This window comes from Pyxicephalus adspersus, chromosome 1, assembly GCF_032062135.1.
Source record: "Pyxicephalus adspersus chromosome 1, UCB_Pads_2.0, whole genome shotgun sequence".
NCBI lineage: Eukaryota > Metazoa > Chordata > Amphibia > Anura > Pyxicephalidae > Pyxicephalus > Pyxicephalus adspersus.
The window spans coordinates 132611977-132637011 of NC_092858.1; the positions used below are offsets into that span (position 1 = coordinate 132611977).

Below are 25035 nucleotides of genomic sequence, written 5' to 3' on the forward strand. Positions count from 1 at the left end.
GTTGAAATACAAAATATTTGCAGTCACTTGAAATGTGTAGTTTTAAATACAGCTGTAAATATGTGAACCTGTCTAAAAATTAGCTTTTTTGTAGTTCAGTAGCATTCAGCCTGAGCGCAGGAGAACAAACATACAGGCCCTCATTAATTTAAAAGCTCTCCGGTGCTGAAAAAACTTTCATCAGTGAAGCTGGGTGATCCAGAAAACCCGGATTTCTATTTTCTTCTCTATTTGTTAGCAAATGTTTTCAATCCTGCAATTAGATCCATTCCAGGTTTGCTGAATCACCCAGCTTCACCGAAAAAGTGTAGCTTCTCCAGCTTTAGAGAGCTTTAATAAATCAGGTCCAAAGAGTCAGTCATGCACAGATTAATTTGCTGCCAATTAATCACGGAGAAGCTTGGTGGCAGATAGCATAGATTACAGTAAAAGGAATTCCTCCTGTCTACAGTAGGCTGATGTCATCCTCTTGGACTAGGCATCTATCCAGAACTATATTTTAATGATAGAAGGTTCAAATCTTTAAATGATTCCATGGCTGTTGAGACATATCGGAATTTCTTTACTTAAAATAAAGTAATATTTTAAGTAAAAAATACTATTTTTTTTATAGATTTTTAACTGTAATTTTACATGCTCTTGTATATTATTGGGTAAATTATTCCTTTAATTCCTCTCCTAGAATATTACTTGCATTTTTCAAGTTCTTCAAGTTCAAGTGCACATTTGCTTGAATGTATTATTTGTAATAAAATGTATCTCATTCTGTATGGTTTCATGGCCCATAGATGCTATTCAGCAACCTCTCTGTGGCTGCAATGCCATCATATTTATTGATCATTGAACAGGGTTATATCTTTCATCCATCATGCCAACATACACAGGGTTTAATCTCTTTTCTTGACTTCATCACTCAAAGCTGTTTGTGTTATCCTCATTTATGGATCTTTAGATGCATTTAAGGCTGCATACCAGACAGTCCTATGAGCCCTATTTAAGCTATATTATGATCACTGTTATCTGCTTTTAAATTAATAATGTGCTTTTTTGGCATTTGTTTTATATGCTTACACATAGACTCTTGAACTACTTAAGCTAGTGTGCTTTCCGGTAATTTCTTGTGATGGTTGCTCAAAGTATTTAGCAGTACTACAGAAAAGTGACTACTTAAATATAAACAACTTTTTCCTTTTAGCTTGCAACACAAGCAGATCAAGTATACATGACCATGTACACTGTCACTTGAAATATGATGTTTTACAATTTGTCTAGAATGAGATTTATTAGAGGCTAATTGGTGATTCAAAGGGCCTGTTTTTTTAAAGCGCTCCAAAACTATAGAAGATAGACTATCATGGGATAACCTGGGTGATCCAACAAAATAAGTCTATCTTCTCCCATCTTGGAGAGCTTGAATTAACTGGGCCCAAAGTGTTCATGCATTAAAAATTTATATTGTCCATTATGTTTAGATTATGCTAAAGTGTTAAAAATAAAAAAATTAAAATCCACATATTACCACCTATAGCTTTTAGAGTAAGTGGTGTTGCCTGCCTGCTTGTCTGTATATCCTGATATTCCTGGCATTCAGCCTATAGGTCATAAAAAGTGATGGGCATCAAAAACATATTTTTACACTCTACACATTTTAGATTATACTTTATTTAGATTGTGTGTGTTTATTTGTGTTTAGACACTTTCTTGAGCTTCTTGGGTACATTATTCCTTTGCTTTGTGGAGATGCTAAAAATGACTGTGACACATATATAACCCTGCTGGCTGGACTCTTGCCTAATCTCTTAGGTAAATGACTTGCATGGCATGGTTCCAGATGGACTTGCATTATAAGTAGCTGTGAGGTTCTCTTCATTCTCTGAGATAATTTGATCTTCAGGATCAAAATTACGGGATATCATAATATCCACTGTAAGCTTTTATTAAAACTGTCACTTTTAACACCATGTTATACATAAAAAACATGAATTTCCTTCATTCTCCTTTACTGCTATCAGATTGAAGATAAATCTGGAGTTCAGCTTTAAATTGTGCCTTGCAGCGAGAAACTGCCTCATTACCTGGCTGGAGGACATCCAAAACAATCCAACCCTTTACTAGGCTTACTGTCCATAACACATCCTTTTCATTTATTAGATTTCAGTTTTTTTTGTCATGGAGCCTCCGCATCACATATGTGTGTTACCACAGCTTCCAGTTCTGTTTTTATTTCTTGATATGAAAAAAGGTATTTTATGAAAACCGAAAATGCATTTTAATGAGGGGGGAAAGGAGGTGACAAAATATTGGCTAGGCCAGAATGACAAAAATTTTGTGCATGCATAGATGAACTTATTCCGAGTGATTCATTCTGACAAGGTATGTCTGAAATGCAAACTCTGATTTTTAATTTTTTTAGTTGGATTCCACTTTAAATCCTAAAGCAAGGCCTTTTGTTTTTCTAGTTATGGATGGGGTGAAGAAAACGTAATACTTGTGCAATTTTTTCTGCTTTCTGGGGATTTTGATTTTCTGCTCAATTTATGTCAAACTGACTTTGGTTTACCTGAGAAGGATAAAAGTTCTTTAACGACAAGAAAAATAAAAATGTTATGATTTTAGTGGGTGAAGGCTAGTATCCCTTTCAGGTACACTTGCAGAAATAAGAGTACGACATGGCCAACCGGAGTCAAAATAAGTTCCAACCTTCCTGGTATTTAGTATATATACACTGCTTAAAATGTAAAGATCCAAGACATGACTGACCATACCCTGATGTTTGGAACTTGCACACTGCTTAACATGCACATACTCTCATGTGACACTTTGTTATTGACACTAACTACTTCATTTACTTAATGGATGGATTTTTTGTAAATATAAAACAGGTTGTTCAGACAGATTCCATATCTGTTCAGTTCATTGAAATATGCACGTATCAGTGACTTTCCTAGTTGAGCTTGGAATTTTAATATTTCTTTTAAACTGACACCAAACAAGTAAACAGTTCTAGTAATTTTAAGCTTTAACACCCCCGAAGGACCTCATACATTAGGAAAATGAATATACATTCTCTGTGAAGATAGTCCTCTGGTCAGATTTAAATTCAACAGCATGATACTGCAAGGCTAGAACTAATTTCCATGAAGGTTATATGGAGGGAAAATGGCAAATCTACATTTTTCAGCTATTTTTACCACTTTGATGTCTTGGAGAGTTCTTTCTGTTGTATCTGCATGTATATAGTTCAGTACATATTCGACAGTTTGTCAGAATAAAGTATATGTTGCTTGTTTTTATTTTAAGTAAAAAAAGGTCAACATTAGAAAACTGTTTTTATACAAATTTATTTTGATTTTGACTATTTATTGACCTTCAGTTTTTTTTTTTTTTTTAATTTTCAGCTGGGCACACAGTATATACCACAATTACAGTACAATTTTTTAAAATGTTTTTTCATTAGATGTAAGCGATTTGTCAACCTATATGGTAGGTTTGTTCAATTTCTAATATATATATATATATATATGGCCAGCTTGACTGTATGATCAAAAATTATAAGGGGTTGCAGGCTTTACAAAGATACTGTCAGTTTGCTCTAACCGGTGTTTCTCATTGTGGCCATGCACATATCGGCATTATTATAAAATCGATCGTTCAATGTGACAAAAGTAAAAATTACAAATTATTGATTTAACAAGGTCTTTATCATCTTAGAATCTTCCAAAAATGGTCAGCTATGGTGGGAATTGAGGCGATCACTTCTGGTGGATCCAACAGGTATCTTCATGTGTCAGGATTCATATTGATTTTGTGTAAATTGTGTGCATTTACAGTTTCTTGGCCCCGTAATCTATCAGATCAAGACTTTGTCATAAGATGATACCATATGCCCTATATGATCTTCCAGACCACACCCCCATGCTGCCCCAGGGATGGATATAGTTGGCTATCATGTCTAAGGACTTTCATTCACTTTAAAAAATAAGTTGGCAACCATCTTTCCATGTTTGGTAATCTGAATCTGCTCCATCAGACCCTTCGCCTTTTCATCCTCCTCATTCTCTGACCCCAGACCCCGATAGATATCTGCTAGACCGGGCATGACCTGTGCCACCCCCTAGAGTCTTACCTGACCATTCTTCCTTCTCTTGCTTGTCCCTATCCTTTTCATGTAGGCCTCCTCCCTCTACCTCTTGCTGTAGTGGACACTCCCCAAAAGTCCCACTCCCCACCAACCCCTCCATGTTTGTGAGGCAAATAATAAGAGTCTTTCCTCTGTTCCATGCAGCAAACCAATTCTGTCTTCTAACATGAAATTGAGTAGGATGACATAATGTTACCCTTTGTTTTCCCGGCTGACAAGTGTTTCATTCTCTTAGACTGGCTAGAGAGGAGTGCATAGCTTTTCTATGTTGGTGTCTGTGGGGTCTGGTACCCTAGTGTAGAGAAAGGAGAAGAGAAACCAACCTCCGAGCCCATCTTCCTGACCATTTTACTGGATGATATCAATTTCTCAATGCGGAAGTGTCCATACCGCTCACTGTGAAAATTTCAGGGTTTGTAGTGAGGACATTAGGGGCTACATGTTTGTAGAGTGCAGCGATGGCTTGGTTCGTAAAATAATGGAGCCAAACACACTGTAGTCCCTATACATCAGGACTGTACCAACAGTTATTTGTTCCGGAGAGTGTTCGGTTGGCATTTCAGTGGCTGGATAGGAGCGTACTTGGCCAAATGTTCTCCTGAACTGACTCCAACCAGATTTCTCCCAACACCACTAGGTATGCCCTAACTTATCATATGGTATACTTGCTGCTAACATGTAGTCGGGATACTTCAAAAGCTAGTACTGGAACTATGTAGACTTGGGTGTTGTGTTATAATGAGAAGCAGGAGGCATGATGTCGCTATGGTAATGGAAATGATCCACAAATTGCTGAATTGTCAAGGCAAGCCTAAAGGATGTTTTCTCTTTGACCCTTTTGACCTAATACTTGTGACTTTCATCATCACAAAACTAATGTCTAAAACAGTTACTGATTAAACAGTCACCCACATTTGGCTCCTCTCAGATCGCTGGCATAGAACATATTTAAAAATGTTTAAAAGATAAATATATTATTATACAAGATATAAGGTTGTGTATTGGCAATTATTTGCTGATGCATGTTTCATTATATTGGAGTTACAATTTAATATGCTGCAATACTGTAAATAAGGCAAAGGAAAACTGATAGTGTGAAAATATCCATGATGATCCGGCCTGCTTCCTTCCAGCCCATTTTCTTCCATTCAAATTTAAATAGATTTATTATTATTTATATATTTTTCTTTTAATTGAAAAGGTAGTTTTTCGTCCAGGAGTTGCTCTGGGTTTAAAGAAATTACATCACACATCTGATACAAAGTGCTAAAATAGAGGAAAACTTAAAAAGATTATATATAAATGATAAAGCAAATTCTATGGGTAGGCGATTTATAGGTATATAGAACAGATTATGATTTAATAACAATTTATATTAGGTTGATTGTTATAAATTTGTTTTAAAATTTAGAAAGTTTTTGATCAGTTTGCTTGAAGTAGCATCATGTTAAAATCAAATGACTCCTGTTTTATGTGCACTTAAAAATATTGTTATATGATTTTTTTGAATGAAGCCTGCAAACCATGTTTGAACCATTCAAGCAATGGACATTTAAAATACAAAAATGGTATTTAAGTTAAGCATTTATTTTTAGGCCAAACAGGAAAGACTATATATAAGCAGGATAATATTTTTTATATCGGCCGATGTGAGATTGGGTGCAGGGGATACCCAAGCATGGAACTGAGGGTGGAAGTTCAGCAGACATTGCTTATTTTTAGCTACTGCATGTATTTGATTACAAAACAACATGTCATTTTTTTTTTCAAACAATGCATATATAGTAAATTAGGTTGTGGTCTGTACATTTTGTAAAAAATACAGACGATTCCTGTAACTTTACAGGGAAAGGGTGGAGGGTTTAAAACTGTAAAGAACAGTAATGAATATGCATGCTCAAACAGGAATGTACAGTGAAGTTTTCTCATTGCTGTGGTAACTGGTTAACCACAAGGTAGCAGATTAAAATTGACACTAATTATGCTCATTTAGGATATTACACAATATATCTGGCTTTTTTTTTTATCTTTTTACTGTTTTTTCTTTTTTTAAAAAATATTCTGTTCTGTGCCGAGGAAAATATTATTTACTTTGTTTAGTTGCCACAATATAATTGTCTATGGTATACAATTGTATGATGTGTTTCATTATCCTATTACAAAAGGGGTAATCTGCAGTTGTATTTAATGAAATGGCATCAATATGCTACAAAGCATGTACAATTCCTAACTTCGCGACAACCCTCTGAATAGTCAAGAACATAATGTATTTTCATATTCACATATAAAGATACGAATAATATTAAAAATAAATTTGGGGTGCAATGTAAAAACACTTAAGTTCACTTATTTTCTTTCTCCCAGAGATGATCTTGACAAATCTTGATTGGCCGCATCGGGATGAAAAAACTCCCACACAGGCGCACAGGAGTTCATTTTACCTGGCACATGCAAGGGGATGAATGAACACATGACTTGCTTGTCCCGTTCTACAATAATGACCTCCTGGTCGAGCATTTGTAAAAGTATAACTTTAAAAAAAAAAAAAAAAAATTGGAAGGAGAGGTGAAGATAGAAGTATGTAGGGTAAACTGAATAGGAAAAGAGAACAGGGGCTTATATATAAAACAACCTCCCTCTTTTTACAGGTCGTAGTATCAGTGTATTCATTTAACTCACACACACTTTGTTGTAGAATGATGACAAGAGGGTTGGCTAAAGAAAAATGTTGCATGATTCAAGTGACTTTTAATCTGAAGTCTTTAATAAAATGTGGGGTGTAAAGTAGCTTCTGTGTGACTTGGTTCTCTGGTGACTGAGATCCTGTGAACATCATGCAGATATGGAACCCTTATCATACCAGTATATGAACAATATGTACTGCAGGAAAAGAATTTTTTTTTTCAGTTTATTTCAGCCAGGCGGTAGGAAATATTCTTAATCTGACACTATTTTTCTGTTTGTCAGCTTTTCAATAAAGAAATATTAAATTGTCAAGTAACTTATAGTAACAGAATACTGAAAATATGACTTCTGTGAGCCAAAATCTGATTTGGATCTGCATTGGAATAAACAAATAGGACAGGACTTAGAGGAAGTAAACTCAAACCTCACCCAAAACAAAAAAAAAAAATTCACTTACCTTCAATTCGCAGAGCAGTCTATTGGTCCAGAGGTCCATTCCATCGGGTACTGCGTCATCTGTCTTTGGGACGGGCGCCGCCATATTCTTCCCTTCTGGGTTCGTCTTCCTACATCACCAGGTGCGAGATTGGGGTGACGTAGATGAGGAAAAAACTTGCAGATCGTCAATTCTTTTATTTCTTTTGACAAAGGGGGCTCCTTCTCCGCATGGCTGAGCAACTCTGCAGAAGGAGCGTGGCATAGGTATCCCAGGAGGCTTTTACTCCCAATTACCGCTGGGTACTCTGGTTTCCCCCCACTTTCCAAAAACATGCAGTTAGGTTAATTGGCTTCTCCTCAAATTTGACCTTAGGCTGCATCAGACATATGACATAGGGACATTAGATTGTGGGACACCTAGTGACATGACTATGGAGTTTGTAAAACGCAGCGTAATATGTTGTAGTCTCTATATCATTACAGAAACACTAAGGACTTTTCTGGGAGGTTTCTGTTCAATACATCAGATATGTAATTTTTGTATCAGAACATACACATTCCTGGACACATCAGATACAGGTCAGTGCAAACCTGAAACAGACTAAATAACTCAAGGGACAAAAAGCAGATAGCCAAAAGGGGAGGGCAAGAACAATACACATGGGAACAGGTGGGATGGATGATGCCATTAAACCATCAAACATAAAACTAGGCAGGAATAAAATACCTCTTTATAATACTTATTGTGTGTAAAACAGTGTACAAGGAAATGAGAGCACAGGAAAGGACTGTCTACAAGTGTGGTAAAAGGAAAAATTAAGTGCAAAAATGTTGACTTTAAGCTGCACCAAGTCTGAGCCTGATTTAATAAATGAATCCAAGGCTGGAGAAAATAGACTCCTGGGTGAACCTTGGTCACCCAGTGAACCTGGAATGAATTCCTTAAAATCATTTGCTAATATTTGAAAAATGTCTTCAATCTTGTACTATATACATCCCAGATTTGCTGAATCACTAAGATTCACCCATAATAGTCCATCTTCTCCAGCCTGGAAGAACTTTGATAAATCATGCCCCTCAGTTACGGACCCTGGTCAGGCCTGTCAGTTACATATATACTCAAATAGAACAGATCTGAATATAAGCTAAGGTATTTTTTTTCTGAAAATATAGGACAATTCTTTGAGGTGAGCATAAACCTGGGGCACAAAATCTGTTTGTCACTGCTAACATTTAAAACCGTAATCAATAGAAATGCAAATACAGTTAATGTGATTGAATACATCCTTGTTTATTTTAAATGATATGGGTTCAAGCTCTATATCCTTTTTTTTTTTTTTTTTACCCTTTTTACAAGTTAAAATAGCATAAACGTATGTGTTGGTTATGATGTGTCATTTATACTTAAATGATTCCATGTGCCTTATTGTTGGCTGCCAGTAAATGGTTCTGTGTTCTCATGTACACCGTGTAACAAATGCATGTCTCCAATATCCCACAGCAAGAATTTGTTACACACGTTACAAGAAGACACATCACAATCTATTTGTGTAACCCAGATTTATACAGAAATTGTTTTTCTTGGTTTATATTTGAGTACATAAATTACAGTTTTTCATGAAAAAACAATTAGGGACATTTGTCCTAAAAGACAAAAAAGAATGGGAAGGCTCAGCAACAGAAGTTCTTCGGCGTGCTAGAAAAAGTTTTTTTTTATTCAAGCGTGAAATAAGATTGTACTCTTCTGAAAAAGGATGTGCACCGTTGAACTGGCATTTGTAATGGGTGCCTGGTAATTATTTCAAGCATGTAAAAGCCTTTCACCAATAATGTATGGTGACATTAGTAATGTGTTTAGATTCTGTATTTATGCTGTATTGAGTGTAATGATGCATGTAAATGCTTAAGTGTGTGACTATTTAAAAATATGTGTAAAAATAAGTTACATGAATGGGTGTCGGTCACAGATCTCTCCAGCTGTTTTGCAAATGCAATATGCAAGAAAGGTGTTACAAGGTTCTTCTGTGATTGTGTACACCATTATTATAATAAATTTACTAATAACAAAAGAATTTGTTTTTGAAAATGTAGGACACAGGGCAGGCATAACAGGCAGCCAGCCACCTTGAGCTCTTCAGTGGGAGGGGACACAAAAAGGTCAGGCCCTTCAACCTACCCTGCGGAAGTAGTTCATACCTCAAAAAATGGACATACTGTGGCTTTTTTACGTTGGGTGTTAAATTGGGTGACAAGGGGCCTTGTCCTTGCTTTGCAGTAAAGAATGCTAAAAAAAAAAAAAAAAACTCCTACAATACAGCCCAATCAGAAAAGTAATGATTATTACACTAGTTTTGTCCTAAACTGCTAGTGTTCTAGATCTGATCCTCTACGACAGGGGTAGGCAAACTCCGGCCTTTAGGCCAGATACGGCCTAGCAGGTAGTTAGTTCCGGCCTAATGCCCCCTGGCCGATCCGGCCTGTTGCCGGCAGATCGACCAGGGGGCTTTAGGAACTACCTGAGCCGCTGGAGCTCCGGTGCCGCCCCCTTGCAGTTGTTTCCCTATATACCGTGGCCAGTGTTGGTACTTCCGCTGCTGCGGTAAATAGGGAAACCTCCCTGAAGGTAAATCCCACTCCTCCGCAGTGCATATGAAGGAGAGGGATTTCGCTTCAGGGGGCGTTCCCTAGTGGTGGGCGCAGCCATTGGGACGGGTCTGGCCAAGTGTACACCCGCCCAATCCATAAATGGTCTAGTGGCCATAAAACTTGGCGGACCCCTGCTTCTTGAGATGGAAATAGGTGCAAGGAGAGTAGTACAGTGTTGCTAGTTGGAACTCATTTTTTACACTTGTTTTACATCAATTGCTTATTTTGTTTCTTGTAAAGTATATTTTTTGGCCTGCTGATGTGATTGGCCTGTAATTACAGCAAAAGTTGACACCCAGTCTTTTCATTTTTCAAAGAATAGTTAGTTGCACTTTATTCTCTGACTGGTTTTCATTACTTGAAGATGAATCTGGCCAATCAAGATGGCTAAGGCTCCTCTACAGAAAGAGAAAAAGGAAGAAAATGGCCCTGCCCCCCAGGCGAATGAAAACAGATGAGTAACACGGGTTTAGTTCTGCTTTAAGTAGGGCTAGCTTTAGAACTTTAATGACATTGTCAAGAATGAACCCCTTTAAAGAGACACAACTACAAAGTAGTAAACCATTTATAGAGAACGGGCTTACTAAACCTGTTGATCAGGCTCAGGTTAGAAGTTCTGACTGTACTTATGATAATAAATACAACACATACAGACACACAGGTATTGAGGTCAGTTGTGCAGGCTATGGAGTGTATTTGTCTACACATTCTAGCAGCTGGAACTGGGCAATAAAAGCCTAGCTGTGAGTGTATCTTTATAAATGTGGTCATCCTCCATAAACTGGGACGAGCAACATAACGCTCATTGCCTGATATACACATGTAAAGATCAAATCATACTGTACTACAGTTGTAAACACTATTCTGGCCCATGCTCTTCTCTTTACTGAAGCACAAAACCGCAACCTCTAAAAGACCTGTGTCAGTATTTACATAAGTGTGCACAAAACATAAAAGCAAAGAGATAATCTATCACTTCTAGAGGGGGGTTAAAGCAGATGCTATTTTGCAAGCAGAAAAACCTGTTCTAAAGAAAATAACTGCAGAAACAATGTCATTTACAGGAACTTTCTGTAAACAAAGTATGAGTAGTCCACTAGTGGGCTTCATTTATAACATTTCTAAACTTACAATGTAAAAGTGGAACTATAATTGAGCAGATGTAGATATAAACCCTAATTTAAATAATTTTTTTTCAGTCACGCATGGTATATTATCATTAACTGCAATTTTTTTTGCAATAAAAAACTTGTTTTCACCTTTTTTGTGGCCTCTGCAGCGTAATTCTGTCAATATTCATACATTTTGAGCAACATTGGTTGCAATGCATTTTAAAGAAAAAAAAGACTTGACAGTGTCTGCTCACAGGTGTTAATTGGTTGCACCTTACATGATTTTGTATGGTGGCTTGGTGACTAGTACTAGCCTTCCCAGCATCGAGGTCTCAGGTTCAAGTCTTGGCCAGCATGCTATCTGCATGTTTGTCTGTTTTACATTTGTTTCCTCTGGGCATTCCAGATTCCTCTCATCCCAAAAACATGCAGTTAGATAAATGAGATCCCCCTACAAATTGGCCTTATGGTCAAATAGTACCATGTTAATGACATATGATGACGGTAGGGACATAAGATTGTGAGCCCTTTTGAGGAACAGTTAGTGAGATACCTATGGGCTTTGTAAATCGCTGCTTTACAAATCAATTTATATGTTGTAAAAGTTTGTCCTACAGTGCTACAGTTTTTTGTTTTTCCTTTTTTTTTTTTTTTTCCGTAAAATCTGAAAATTTGTTTTTACGGAGCCACTGGGAGACACAGGTGCCAAGAATTCCAGCCCTATTTTGAAGTCCTTAGGCGCCTTGGTATATCAGTTGATTTTTTGCATCAGGTATCCCAACATTTCTGTCTTTTGAAACTAGCCTTGGGTCTTGTATGCCAGATCTGCTGATCTCCAGATAATCACACTTAATAATTTAATGAGCCACTGAATGCCAGCTCAAGACAGACTGTTAATGCAAAGACGGCAAGCTATTACTGTATCACTTCAAGACACGTTCTTTGGAATCAAAATGTTACATTTGCTCCAAATGTATGGAGGTTACTGGATTTGTTCATCAGGGCAAAAAATAAAATTTCACTTTTTCAAGTTTGCCAGCTATGTCTATTTTTTGAAATTCACAAAGATTACCTTTAACTGCTTCTAAATGTAAATAAATACCTACAATGGTCATAAATAAAATATAGTCTGGATCCTATGCCGGATTAGGTCACATGACACTTCTCGTCTCGAGACGGCCTAATTCTTTGGAAAGCCTGGCTCACGCACACTTGATTTTATCTTTGTGCTTTTCAGACAGCTGTTAATGATTAGTTTATTTGAGGATTGTTCCTTGTGTATGTCTCTCGACAAGTGTTCTGCATTTTTAGCAGAGTGATTAAACTGAACCCGTGGCCAGTTAATTGCTTTCCTTGTGTCTTGTAGAAACATTTGGTCAGAAGGCTTTAGCTCCTTTTCTCACCTGTGCCATATACTCTTTCTTTAGTGACAGGTGCTTAAACAGCCTCCACTAGAAACTAGATCCTTGTGTGAGGCCCTGTTCATTCTATAGGGGGAAAGAATAATGAAATACAGTGCAGCACCTTAAGAAAAAAGATTATGTTTCTACTGCACTGTTCTCAAAGTATTACATTTCCAAATGACCTTTAAACAGCTTATCCTTGCATAAAAGAGTCCCTAAGCTTTTTCTTCCTTTTTGCTTTAATTATTATTTTTGTCATAATTATTATTATATTATCAATACCTAGGTAAAAACAAACATCTACAGAGGTTAAAAAAAAATTCATAAAGCTTAGGTTTAATCTGATCATTTTTTGCCATCCTGGTTCTTCATTTCTCCCTTTATCAACATGCTAATAAAAAGGCCTAAATAAAACCTTTCTGTTCTCATTACATACTTTTTAGACTCATGTCATCATTGGGTATCTTCACTTCTTTATGCAGGGTAGGCAGATCATAGCTGGTGGGGACGGGTGTTGTACATACCTTTTATAAAATCATGGCCGCACCCTGACATAAAGCGGACCTAAACTCAACTTTATCTATTGATCTATTTATTGCTCGAATGTAAAAATGTAAGTGGTTTATTTTTTTAAGTACAAAAAAAAAAAAGGGCGCAGCACCACCCTTTATGTCTTGATGGCCGTGCCATTTAAGACTAAGGGGAAAAGATGCTCATGCACAGTGAAAAGAAAAGTTCCAGGACGGCATCAAAAAAAGGCAAGGTGATTTTTTTTTTTTTTATATTTATATATTATAAAATATATTTATATATTTTTTAATATATTATAATTTTATATAACTTTAATACCTCTCTCAAGAGCCCTCATTTCCAATGCAAGCAATGGGCTGATGCTTGGAAAGAATTATGAAATAAAAATAATAATGGGTGGAAGTTAGTCTGGAGGAGCGTGATTACTCACCTATCCTTCTTTTTTTCCTAAAGATGATATTCAGCCAGATTGGCAGTGCCATGCGATTGGTTGCTGACGTGCCCAAAGGAAGCTGGGACTTTTCCTGATAACCCATGCTGTAGAAAGTTAATGCAGAAGGGACATCTCCTGTACAGTGGGAAAGACATAATTCGGCATTTTTCATGTAGGAACTTCTGTGACATTTTTAATTCTCGTGCTCCCTCATCAGCTGAATTCCAGCTTGTTCTAGCCCAAAGAAAGCTTTGGCTTAATGTGATTTATTATATGTTGTCATCACCTTTTGAAATGAAAGAATTTTCCCAACTGATACATATTTTTCTCACAAAGTTCATTGGTGTTATTTCTCTAGTCATTGCTGAATAAAGCGTTGACAACTTGGACAGTCCAAGGATCTATATATAGCTCTCATAACAAACAGGTTAAAGTGATGTTGGTGTCTTGAGATTTGTTTTTTTAAGAGCTTAAAGGTGATCAGAATGCAAATACTATTTCACTGAAAGAACATGATGTTGTTTGTGTAACAAAGCTGACATTGGCTTATAGTTTTGCATAGCTTATAATTTTTAAAACAGTGGATGTTTAAAATTCTCTGGCAGGTCTGAATGAAATATGTTTTTGTGAATAAAGCTGAATTGCTTGCTCCTGAATTAAATTTAGCAGGTATTGTTTGAAGATTCTGATGCACATTTTGTAGGGAGTTTTAATCCTATAAAGAGGACATATAAAACTTAGCCCACTGAGTCACTGTAAATTAGGTGACACCTGTCATTTAGGTGGTGCTCAATTGTTAAATAGACTCACCAGACTTGATGTCCTTATAGCCACCCTTTATTTAAAAGGTCTTGAAAATAAATAGGATTTGGGTGGTGTATAATAAAGGTAAATATTCTCACAAGCATCTGCATGTAACTAAAATGATTACATGTAAGATCCCTGAGTACTAATTATTGAGAAATCTTACTATTATGTGTTTTGCAATTTTGGGTTTCATCCTACTGAAGATAAAAGGACAAAAATGAGAACAAAAGTAGCCAATAAATATAAATTAAACAAACACTTCATGAAATTATAAAACTGACTTGAAATAGTACCTAGCACATCTTTAACTCATAAAGAAATAAAGCTGGAAATACACAAGTTAAAGCAGATAATTCTTATTATTTTCTAATTTTAGGCAGTGTAAATACCCAAATTTTAACCATCACTTCAAGTGGAACTAAACCCCTGTTTACTTACCTTTCTCCGTTCCATTGCAGGGCGCCACCATCTTCAGTCTAATTTTATTTTTAAAGTTGATCTTCAGCCATATTGATTGACCATGCAAGAATGACAGCACGCACGAGGGTAGCCGGGGTTTCCCTGGCAACCCACGCGAAGTAATAACCATCTGCCTGAGTCGCCCATTTTTAATGTGAGACTTTAGTTCTACTTTAAGCATTTACTATGCAAGCACCCTTTGCAGACATACAAATACTAAAATCAGTTAAAAAGGTGTCTGGACAACATCAACTCTACTAAACTTCAAATGAGTTACAAAGTAATATAGTACTTCAACAAACATTGTACTTCTACATTAATTTAGGCTAACTAAATGTTTTTCGTTTAGGGTTCGTCTAAGAGTTGCCAGGGGATTGTAGAACCATGAGAAATTTGCATCTCTCAGGTCAGATTAAGTCACACCAATATTCTTTTTGGTTATTTGTAAGGATGACTTTCTTCCCACTGACCACCTAATAATAATAATGTACTGTGAGCTGGATCCGCAGAAAAGCTGGACTAACTCCTTTCAATTACTATCCTTTTAAAAATAAGACTCTTGTATATTGTGTGGCCTGCTGGACTATAGAGACTATTTAAAGGCTCAGAACACCTTTGGTGGTGTTCTGGGTCAATTACCTGAGTGGTATGAAACACTTTTGAATTATTTTCTAGTTTATTTAGATGCACCTGTAGAATATTGTTTTCATTCCCAATTAGTCCACAGCCACTACCCAAAAAAACAAACAAAACAAATTAAAAAAAAAAATGCTCACCCTCTATTTGCTTCCGTGCTGTTCCTGATTTTAGCAGGAGCAGGTTCTCTTTGGCAGACCAGAACTGGGCCATTCCGCACCCCTTTCCCAAGCCAAGGTAGTCATTTACATGCAGTCTTGGTTTACAGTAATCCAGGAATGACTGATGCTCCACTTCCAGCTATTCACATACTATTAATAAGCTATAAAAACTTTTAACGTCATCCCTGACCCCTATAGCTGCTTTTAATGTCAGGTTTTTGTTGTGTTTAAGGATGAATAACTTAATAAATAGTGGACCTAAACTCTAACATCAGACTAATATTCGATATCTCTTCTCACTTGCACTGGAATGTCAGCCCCCTTGGTGCTGGCTGTGTCAGCTTATATCAATAAAGAAAATAAAACATTTATTATATGTATGGAAACGACCATCTTTTATGTGGCAGGTTGACTATATGGTCATTTCTTGACCTTCTTTTCTTTCCACATTCCTCCTTCACTGATCAACCATCATCATGTGATGGGAAAAAGAAACCCTAAACTTGCTAACCAATCAGGGCAGTTAATGCGGTTCAAAGCCACTCTCATAGCTCTAATTGGTCAGCAAGTTTAGTGCTTTTTTTTGTTTTTGACTGTTGATGGCAATCTCCCTGCTTTCTTGGGTGAGACTTTACATGAAGCATTTATTACATGTCATCCCATGGACAATAAATGTCCAACAAATTTAAAATATGCAAACGCTGTTTCTTTAGGAACTAGCCACAGCAGTGAAGGTGGCTTAATGGCCAACAAGGTGCCAGCCAAATGAAGATGTAGCCAACAGTGGGGCCCAGTACAGAACAGACTTCAGCTCCCCCCCCTGCCAAATTGACATGGAGCCCTTGTGGTGGTGTAGGGCCCTCGTCCAGCAGTAACTCCCTTTGACCTTCCTTGGTGCCAGATGCTGGGAGCCACACTGTAATTCTTGATCCCAACACATATCTGAACTTAGCATTTGGCCTTTTTAAATAAAAATGACTAATGCAGTGGAGAATTTGTGCTGGGATAAGGTAACTATGAGCCAATGAGCGTCTGAAATCTGTACAGGGTGGAGGTGGAAGTGTTGGAGACTGAGGGGAGCACAAACACTGCAGCACTGGAGGGGTTCGTTCTGCCATATTGTATATGTGTACATTTGGGCAAACACTCCTGGGGCCCAAAAGTAAGGTTTTAAAGAGGCAGTTTAATTTTACTTTTACTGTCCGTTCAGTACATTCTCTTCTCCAGCTTGAATGACTTTCCTTCTGAATGTAAATAAGAAATGAACCTAAACACTGTTTATTCTTACAGTTCTTACATTTATACTAACATTTTGATAGCTGGAAAATAAACCCGACACAAGAAAGATGTGACACCTTCTTTTGCCGAGTGGTGAATATAAGGGTTTGTGACAGCATTTCAAAAATAGCCATTCATTTTTTCCAGTCTTAGTCCAAGATCACATCAAAATGTGTCTCACCCCCAGGGAGCACTTCTGTTTAGCCTGACCTCATGTCCTCTTAGATGTGCTGTGAAAAAGAATATCAAGTAATGATACAGAAATGCATAGTCCGCTGCCATAATTAATAAGGACATACGTATGTAAGTACATACGTACTATACCACTTTGCTCATAGGGTCTTGCAGAAGGTTTTTTTGGAAGGAACAGACCTTATATATTAATTTGTTTGTAGTAACTAATATTTTTACACAGCTATCATTTAGATTAATATTTGTTCCAGAAATTATTGGAATCTGAAAGTCAAAATCTGATTAGTGGATGTTGAGAAAAAAACAGTTTGTGCTGATTTTTCTACACCTGGTTTCGAGAGTCCTATGCAGAAATATTGCATTCGGCAGGCTTAGATTGGTCTTTAATTACTAAATATATCTCTAACTGCATTATCTGTATTTATAAACTGAAAAGAGAATGTGATCATTTGTACAGACTTCCCCAGGACTATTAACATTGCTTTTTATATGTTGGCTACTGGTTTACTATTCCTTAGCAACTTCTAAATCTATGGTTTGCTAGATGTTGGCTACCTCACTAGAAATGTAAGTCCATTCTACGATCAATAAATTCACCTGCTTATGTGATCCTGGGACAGGGAGGGATGACCTAAAGCCTTTTACAGACCTAAAATTTGTCATTGGAAATAAACTTTTAAGTTTATAACTTAAGAATTCAAAAAAACAGTTGATCTTGACAGAACTGCTGTGCCCTTGCCTTAGTAAACTGCCATTACTTTCAGCTCCTGGAAATGGAGACAGATATGACAGGTATGTTTGTTTACAGTCATGGCCAAAAATATTGGCATCTTTGCATTTGCCAGAAAATGCACCACTTCCCCCAGAAAATAGTTGCAATTACAAATGCTTTGGTTTTTGTCATGTTTATATCTTTTGCTTTCACTGGAAGAACACAAAAAAGCAGATAAAATCGGACTTTTAGACCACTCTTCCTTTGCCAGCTGCTCCAGGTCTCTCAGATTCAAAGGGTTCCTTCTCCCAACTTCTGTTTTTAGATATTTTCATGTGCTCTATGGGATTTTAGTCTTATAAATCTGTTCTAGTTTAAAAGTAACCTTGTCAAAATTAGATTAAATTATTACAAACAAGGCTACCTACCAAAGAACAGTAAGTTGAATTTTTGAGGTGACGGTGTCCATTTGTTTGAGCTCAACTATTTTAAATCCAGATTTTTTTAAATGACAGAAATCTCTATAAGGGAATGGAACAACCACATTGGTATTGCACATTTCAAGCGGAAGTGAACCCAAAACTAACCCAAAAGAAAAAAAACACATTCCATCACTTCCCGAGGCGTCCCGATATCTGTCTTCGGCCCAGTGCAGAAGGAGCGCTAGGTGCCGCCATCTTCTCTCTTGTTCTGTGTTCTTCTTCCTACGTCACCTGATCTCGCACAGTTTAGGCACGAGATCAGGTGATGTAGATTGGGAAAAAACTTGCAGATCTCACTACACATCCCTATTGATGAAAGGGCTCCTTCTGTGCATGCACGAGATGCTTGGGCATGCACAGAAGGAGCAGCCAAGAGCCTCCTGGGATGTGTGTGACGTAGGTATCCCAGGAGGCTCTGCGCTCCCATACATTCTTGCTTGACTAGGCAATTAAGAATTAAGGAGGCGGTGCTTTTTTTTTTTTTTTTTAACCTAAAAAAGTGTTGCACCTTTATAAAAACACTAACAACGGTTTCACTTTAAATAAAAGGTTGTCTACCTTTTTATGTGAAGTAAAAATTCTGAGATTAGGTTTGCTTCAAGATTATTCGAATTACAGCAGATTTGTTTTAATTAATTACTAGGGCCCAACATGCGCCAAACGTTTCTACCAAGTGGATTGTTTTAGAAAGACTGCAGCTAATAGCTTGTAAGTAAAGATGGATAATATCTATGTATAAGCAGTTTTTGTCTCCTTTAGCATTACCTTTGTGCAAAGTTTAGGTATGACAATGGCATTGTTTTTTAAATCTAACTCTTCATCCTTCTTCTATTCCCAGCATATAAAATTCCGAGGACATAAAACTCCCAGATATAGTCCTGTTGATATAATTTGCTCCTTAAAGCTTTTTAAGCTATACAAAGTTATGACTAATAAATTAGGTTGTATGCTGAAGAGGCCATTTATACTTACTCACATCCATACCTTTCAGGAAGGTGTATACTTGACTACAAATGATATATTAGAGCAGGAGTGGGCAAACTTTTTGGCTCGAGGGCCACAATAAGTTTTAACATTTGACAGACCAGTATGAGATGGATGGAGAGTGTTTGTATGAACTGATAGAAATTACATGTAAAAGCCATTACCTAAACTTAAAAGAAAACTTACATTTAAAGATAATTCAATTTCAGTAGGAACAGTGTTATTGGTCACCTTTTTTGCCAGTTGACAAATCTGTAGCAATATTTGAAGGCCCAGATTAAAAAGCCCAGGGCTGGAGTTTGCCCAGATCTGGTTTAGAGATTCACATATAGTCTTTTAATATCAATGCAAAATAATGCAAAGCTTGTTTGTTGGAGCTTTTACTAGGATTGTGATTTGATGGGTCCATGACATGCAGAAGTAACAATTGTGAGATTTACACATCTGCTGCACAAGGTCAGCAAAATGGTGATGAGAGGTTCCAAACCTTCCCTACCCTTTCCTCAACAAAATAAAACTGTTTTATCAGGATTTCTACATATACGGGATAGGCTGCATATCTGTCATGCAGAACAGACCATGAGATGAACTGAAGGGGATGAAGGCAGTAATAAAAGCTAAAGTATACTATAACACGGCTTACCTTTCCTTAGATGTACTGGCTGTATACAAATTTTATTTCAGCCTTTTTTATTCCTTATTTTCACATAGTGATTCTACAAACACACTTTCTTTTCATGTCCACATTAATTTCACAATTGTATGGGGGCAGCCACCGTTGGCACACAGACTGGATTTCAAACATGTCTGTCTTTGCTCATCTCTTTTACATGATGGATGGATAGGACTGGTAGTTTGCAAAATTTAAGTTTTCACAGAAGATAACAGACATTGCATTTCTGGCAAGAATAAACATGTATTTTTTGTGATTTCTGAAAATATTCTTAGCCTGGAAAATATAACTAATGCAGCCACAACATATAGCGACTGGTAAACTGTAATCTATTATATATATTTTTTGCTCTTTTTATTTAAAATACTTTTGTCCGGATGCTATTGGTTCTTTCTGAGACTCTTGCACTTCTTGCCCTGGTGACAGGTGTCAGACATGACAAGAAGGAGCAATATTTCTCAATATAGCACTACAACACACAGAAGGGGACACATTCTCAAATACATTTTCCATAACCTGGTGCTCGTGTTACTTGATGGAATATAATAACTTATTGTTAACAAGCAGTATAAGATTCCTAAAAACCACAACTGTGCAGTCTAGTTTCAGACTTGGGCACCCGCTAGTTCACAGCAAAGGGCTGACAGCCTACAAAGTACTGAGGTTAATAGAAAGATTCTCAGATTTTTTTTTCCATGGTGGTAGTAGATACAGAGGTGAATGTGGTCTTGTTTTAAAAGTGATTTTGCTACTTGTTCCAGATAAGTAAACATTAGTATTCATGATCTGGGGACAGGTGAACAATGTCTCCCAAAAATTAAAAATAGGGACAAATTATATTATATAAATTTATGTGGACCTAAACAATTCCCACAAGGGAATGTTTGAAGGAATCTTTGATTACCCTGTTTTATAAATAAAACAGATAATGTTTTAAGACCTCTGTGAATAAACTACATTGTGGACCTTACTAACAATCAATAAAAAAACCAACAAGATGGGAAAGGACAAGGTTTGATTTAGAATCAGTGATGATCTGCTCTATGTGAAATAGGTCATCCGTATGGTTTAAGGTTTACTATGCATGGTATACTATGTATGGTTTATGGTTTACTATGCATGATCCAGTTAGGATTATTAGAAGGATAACTATTTTTATTTTATATTTTATTTTTTCTATACAGGAACTGGAACATTCGGGAGGGTCCATTTAGTAAAAGAGAAAACGGCAAAGAACTATTTTGCATTAAAGGTAATGAGCATTCCTGATGTCATTCGTTTAAAACAAGAACAACACGTACACAATGAGAAATCCGTTTTGAAAGAAGTGAACCATCCATTTCTGGTCAGACTGTAAGTATCTTATTTTATCTGTTTACATTTTCTATGCCTTTATTATGGTTAGATTGAAATATTTTTACTTACTGTGGCATTTTCAAGCAATAGAGTATTTTATGAAGCGCTGCACTGTGACATTTTGTTATAAATGACCTTTGGTATAGTATCTTGTTTTTATTACAATATCTGTTTGCTGTTAATCCTTATCTGATGTTACCATGTCTTGGTTTAGATTCATTTAAACTACATCAGTAATTAGCTAAAACATTTATAACGTTGTCAAAATAACGAAGAGCAATAAATTGTATTACATTACCTCTGGGATATTTTAGTTTGGAAGCACATGCTGCCTGCTATAGCTGTGTGCTGGCTGTTTATATTTGAAGTCTATCCAGTTGTGGGACCTACTACTGGAATTTCCAACTTTGTTTTTTACTTTACTTACCCATAGCAATTTCTGTATTTTGGTGACACTTGTGATAGTACATTACTTATATTCTCAAGTTTTTTTCTGATGCAAAATTCTCTGTTTTAGACCTGGTTCTGGCATTTATTAAACCCTGTACAAGTTCTATTGTCCATGTAAACCCTGTACAAGTTCTATTGTCCATAACCTATTAATACTATGTAAAATGTAGTATAAAGTTCAGACACGGAATATTACATACATAACATTACGTACATTATGAAATATATTGTACTTGTTTTATGAGTGTGTGCTAATTGAGATCGGTAAATGTACTTAAAAAGTTTACTGTAGTTGGGCCAATGAACTTTGATGTACGTCTGATGTAAAGGTATTAGGTAGACATAGGTTAGCGTGCAAGGAATTGCTAAATGTTAAAACGTAACTAAACCCACAATACTTACCTGTCCCTTTTCTCTGCCATTTTCTTCTGGGGACGATCTTCACACATCTTGATTGCCTGGGCTGGGATGACATTCATTCCCAGCACATGGTCAGGGGAATCTGGCATTGCCGGGTAACTTGGCAATCAAAGTTCAAACTGCGCTTGGCAATGTCCCTTCTACAAAAACTGTTCTTTCCTGCCTTCCAAGCTGTCAAATTAGGAGTTACGCCATCCTGGCTAGGCTAATCAATTTGGTCAAAAGATCGTTTTTATGTAGCTTGAGACTCACTTTCTGCAGTCGCCAGCATATGGCAGCTAAATGGTGCAAACAGGCTTTTGTTGAATATAATATCCAATATCCAAGTAAAGTTTGATGTTGAAAGGTGAAGAGAACAGTTAGAAAAGAGCTTTTTACACAGAACTGAACATGTTAAATAATTATAAATCACATTCATACAGAGCACTACAAGATAATGTTATATAACAAAGGATTATAGTGCACAAAGGGATGTAAAAAGTAATTGTACCCAAAAACTAAATTTGGACCCAGCAAGAAGAACATCTTGGAGCTGAATTCTCTCTAGTGGTTTTCTGTAGTGGGGCGATGTACCAATTGCAATACAGCTGTAAGATACACCTCAACAAGCCTTACACAGTAGTGATGTCCAGCACATTTTGGGTTTCTTGTGAATATATGTGGATATCGGCAGATCAAGGGGATATCTCTCAACCTCAGATTTGGGAACCTTAAGCCAAGTTACAAGGGATCAGACCCTGCTAGCTTTGCATGTACTAAGCAATTGTTCAGGTGCAACTATTTCAAGCCATGATATGGACTTAAGCAATCACACTTACAGCAATTGTGGTATGATAGTGTGATATATTTTTATTCATTCAGAACATAGCCTGCTTCTGTAATGCCAAAGGTGGTACAATATTTCCTCTTGTAGCAATAAATCAGACAACATGTTAAGAACTTATAATAAAAGACCTTTTTGTCCAATATCCACTGGAGGATATTTTCTATTATACAGATGGCACATTATTTTATCCTCATCAAATTCCAGAGCGGCATGCATCCCAATAGCACGTTGTTATGCAACATGTCACCAAGCTTTTGGGCAGTGGCACAAGTGTCATAAATTTGACCTTTTGTGTTGCCAGAGGCAGTGAATACATCCAGGCTTACAGAACAGGATGATTAATCCTGTAGATTACTGGATGCTGTGTAGCAAAGGCGTGCACAGCACATTTCTATGCCTATTTCACTGGACACTGAGAAACAGAATTACGTATCCAATACACTGTCTTTGGTGGGAAAAACACATTTTTAAATTTTATATGGCTGTTTTTCTGGAACTGGCCAGTAATAATTTTTTTTAGGCCTCTCATACTAAAAGTGATAAAAGTCCATAGTCATGTCACTAGCTGTCCCTCACAATCTAATGTCATATGTGATGTATCTGTTATATGTCTTTATTACAGTCTAAGGTAATTGGGGAGGCAAGTCAATTAACCTAACTACATGTTTTTGCAATGTGGGAGGAAACCGGAGTACATGGAGGAAACCCACACAAACACAGGAAGTGCATGCAAACTCCATGCATATAGTGTCCTGGCCGACATTTGAACCTGGGACCTAGCGCTGCAAAGGCAAGGGTGCTAACCTGTGCCACCATGCTGCCCATGGTTTACCTTTATTTACATATAACTAAAGATTATATAAACTCGCAAAAAAAAAATTATGTTTCTGTCTACTTCTATAGCACACCCCAGGTACTCAGCGCTCATACACAGCCATCCAAATGTACTTAGGCAAGATTCATCAGACCAGGCCACCTTCTTCTATTGGTCTAGTTCTGATGCTTATATTCCTAGTGTAGCTACCTTTGGTGGTGGACGGGGATCACTCTAACTGGCCTGCTGCTACACAGCGTCATACACACATCAGTGCTAGAACATGCTTATGTTACAAGCTGAAAATAAAATACACTGTGTGTCCATGATGTACTAGGCATACAGAATGTGAGTTTAACGGCAATATACTTAATTTAAAGCCTGCTTCAATGAGAGATTGTCTAAGCTGCCATTTCTAATCTGGTTCTAGAAAACACTGCCTAGTTTAATGAGCCTGATGTAATAAGCCTCTCCAAGACTGGAGAAGATACACTTTCTGATCCAGCAAACCATGAATTGCTGGATTTATTAAAAGTTATTTTGCTATTTGTCTGCAATTGTTTTCAATCCTTGACCAGATTCATTTCAAGTTTGCTGGATCACCCAGGTTCACTGATGAAGGTGTATCTTCTTCAGCGTTGTAGAGCTTAATCGGTTAATAAATCGGTTCTAAATGAACGTCTGTGTTTAATGCCTTCCAAATCACTGACCTAGAATGAGTATACAGTTCAGCTGTTATCTGTTTGCATGTTTTTGGTGTATGACTTTAACTTTTAAAACCAAAAGATCAGCTTTACATTTAGACCAGTGTTTCTCAGAGTAGGAACCCTAGGGTTCCTTCCAAGTTTGCTAGAGATTCCCTGAGCAATAAGCAATTTGTGCCTCTCGGTTTAAGTGACCCCGTTGATCTTATTTGTGAGAGTGACATTCTTCCCAATGACCAGCAATGCAAGATACCATTTGTCCTACTGACCACCATAATGTACTATAAGTTATGGATATGGTAGTTATAGTAGGGGTTCTCAGAAGACCTGAAAGTAATTTCAGGGGTTTCCCCCATGTTAAAATGGTTGAGAAACCTTTAGACCTTTATACAATACTCTTTCCTTAGAATGAGTTCAGCAATGACCGTTTACATAATCACTCAGTGGTAGGGCTTCTTTAACCTAGAAGAGGATCAGTGCATGAGGATGGAGGAACATCTGATTTATTTGAAATCAGTATTTATTCATAAAAAAGGGAAATGTTGCTTTTGAAGTCTTTTTCTCCTTTATGGAACTAGTGGGGATTTCTTTAGTCAAGCTTGAAGTTGGTTTTTCGTGGTGATAAAAACCAGCATGGTTTACAAAGGAGGTTTTATTTAGGGTGAAGCTGTTAGCTATCTTTAGCTTTTGTA

At 36.9% G+C, this 25035-nt stretch overlaps 1 protein-coding gene across 1 annotated transcript in view; it reads left to right on the forward strand.

Annotated features, from left to right (window-relative positions):
* The window catches only part of PRKX (protein kinase cAMP-dependent X-linked catalytic subunit), a 75967-nt gene that overhangs the window by 28848 nt on the left and 22084 nt on the right, over positions 1–25035 (forward strand). Inside the window, exon 2 of the mRNA XM_072427464.1 lies at positions 20958–21126. Within this exon, the coding sequence (XP_072283565.1) occupies positions 20958–21126 (169 nt within the window). The remainder of the gene's footprint in view (positions 1–20957; positions 21127–25035) is intronic.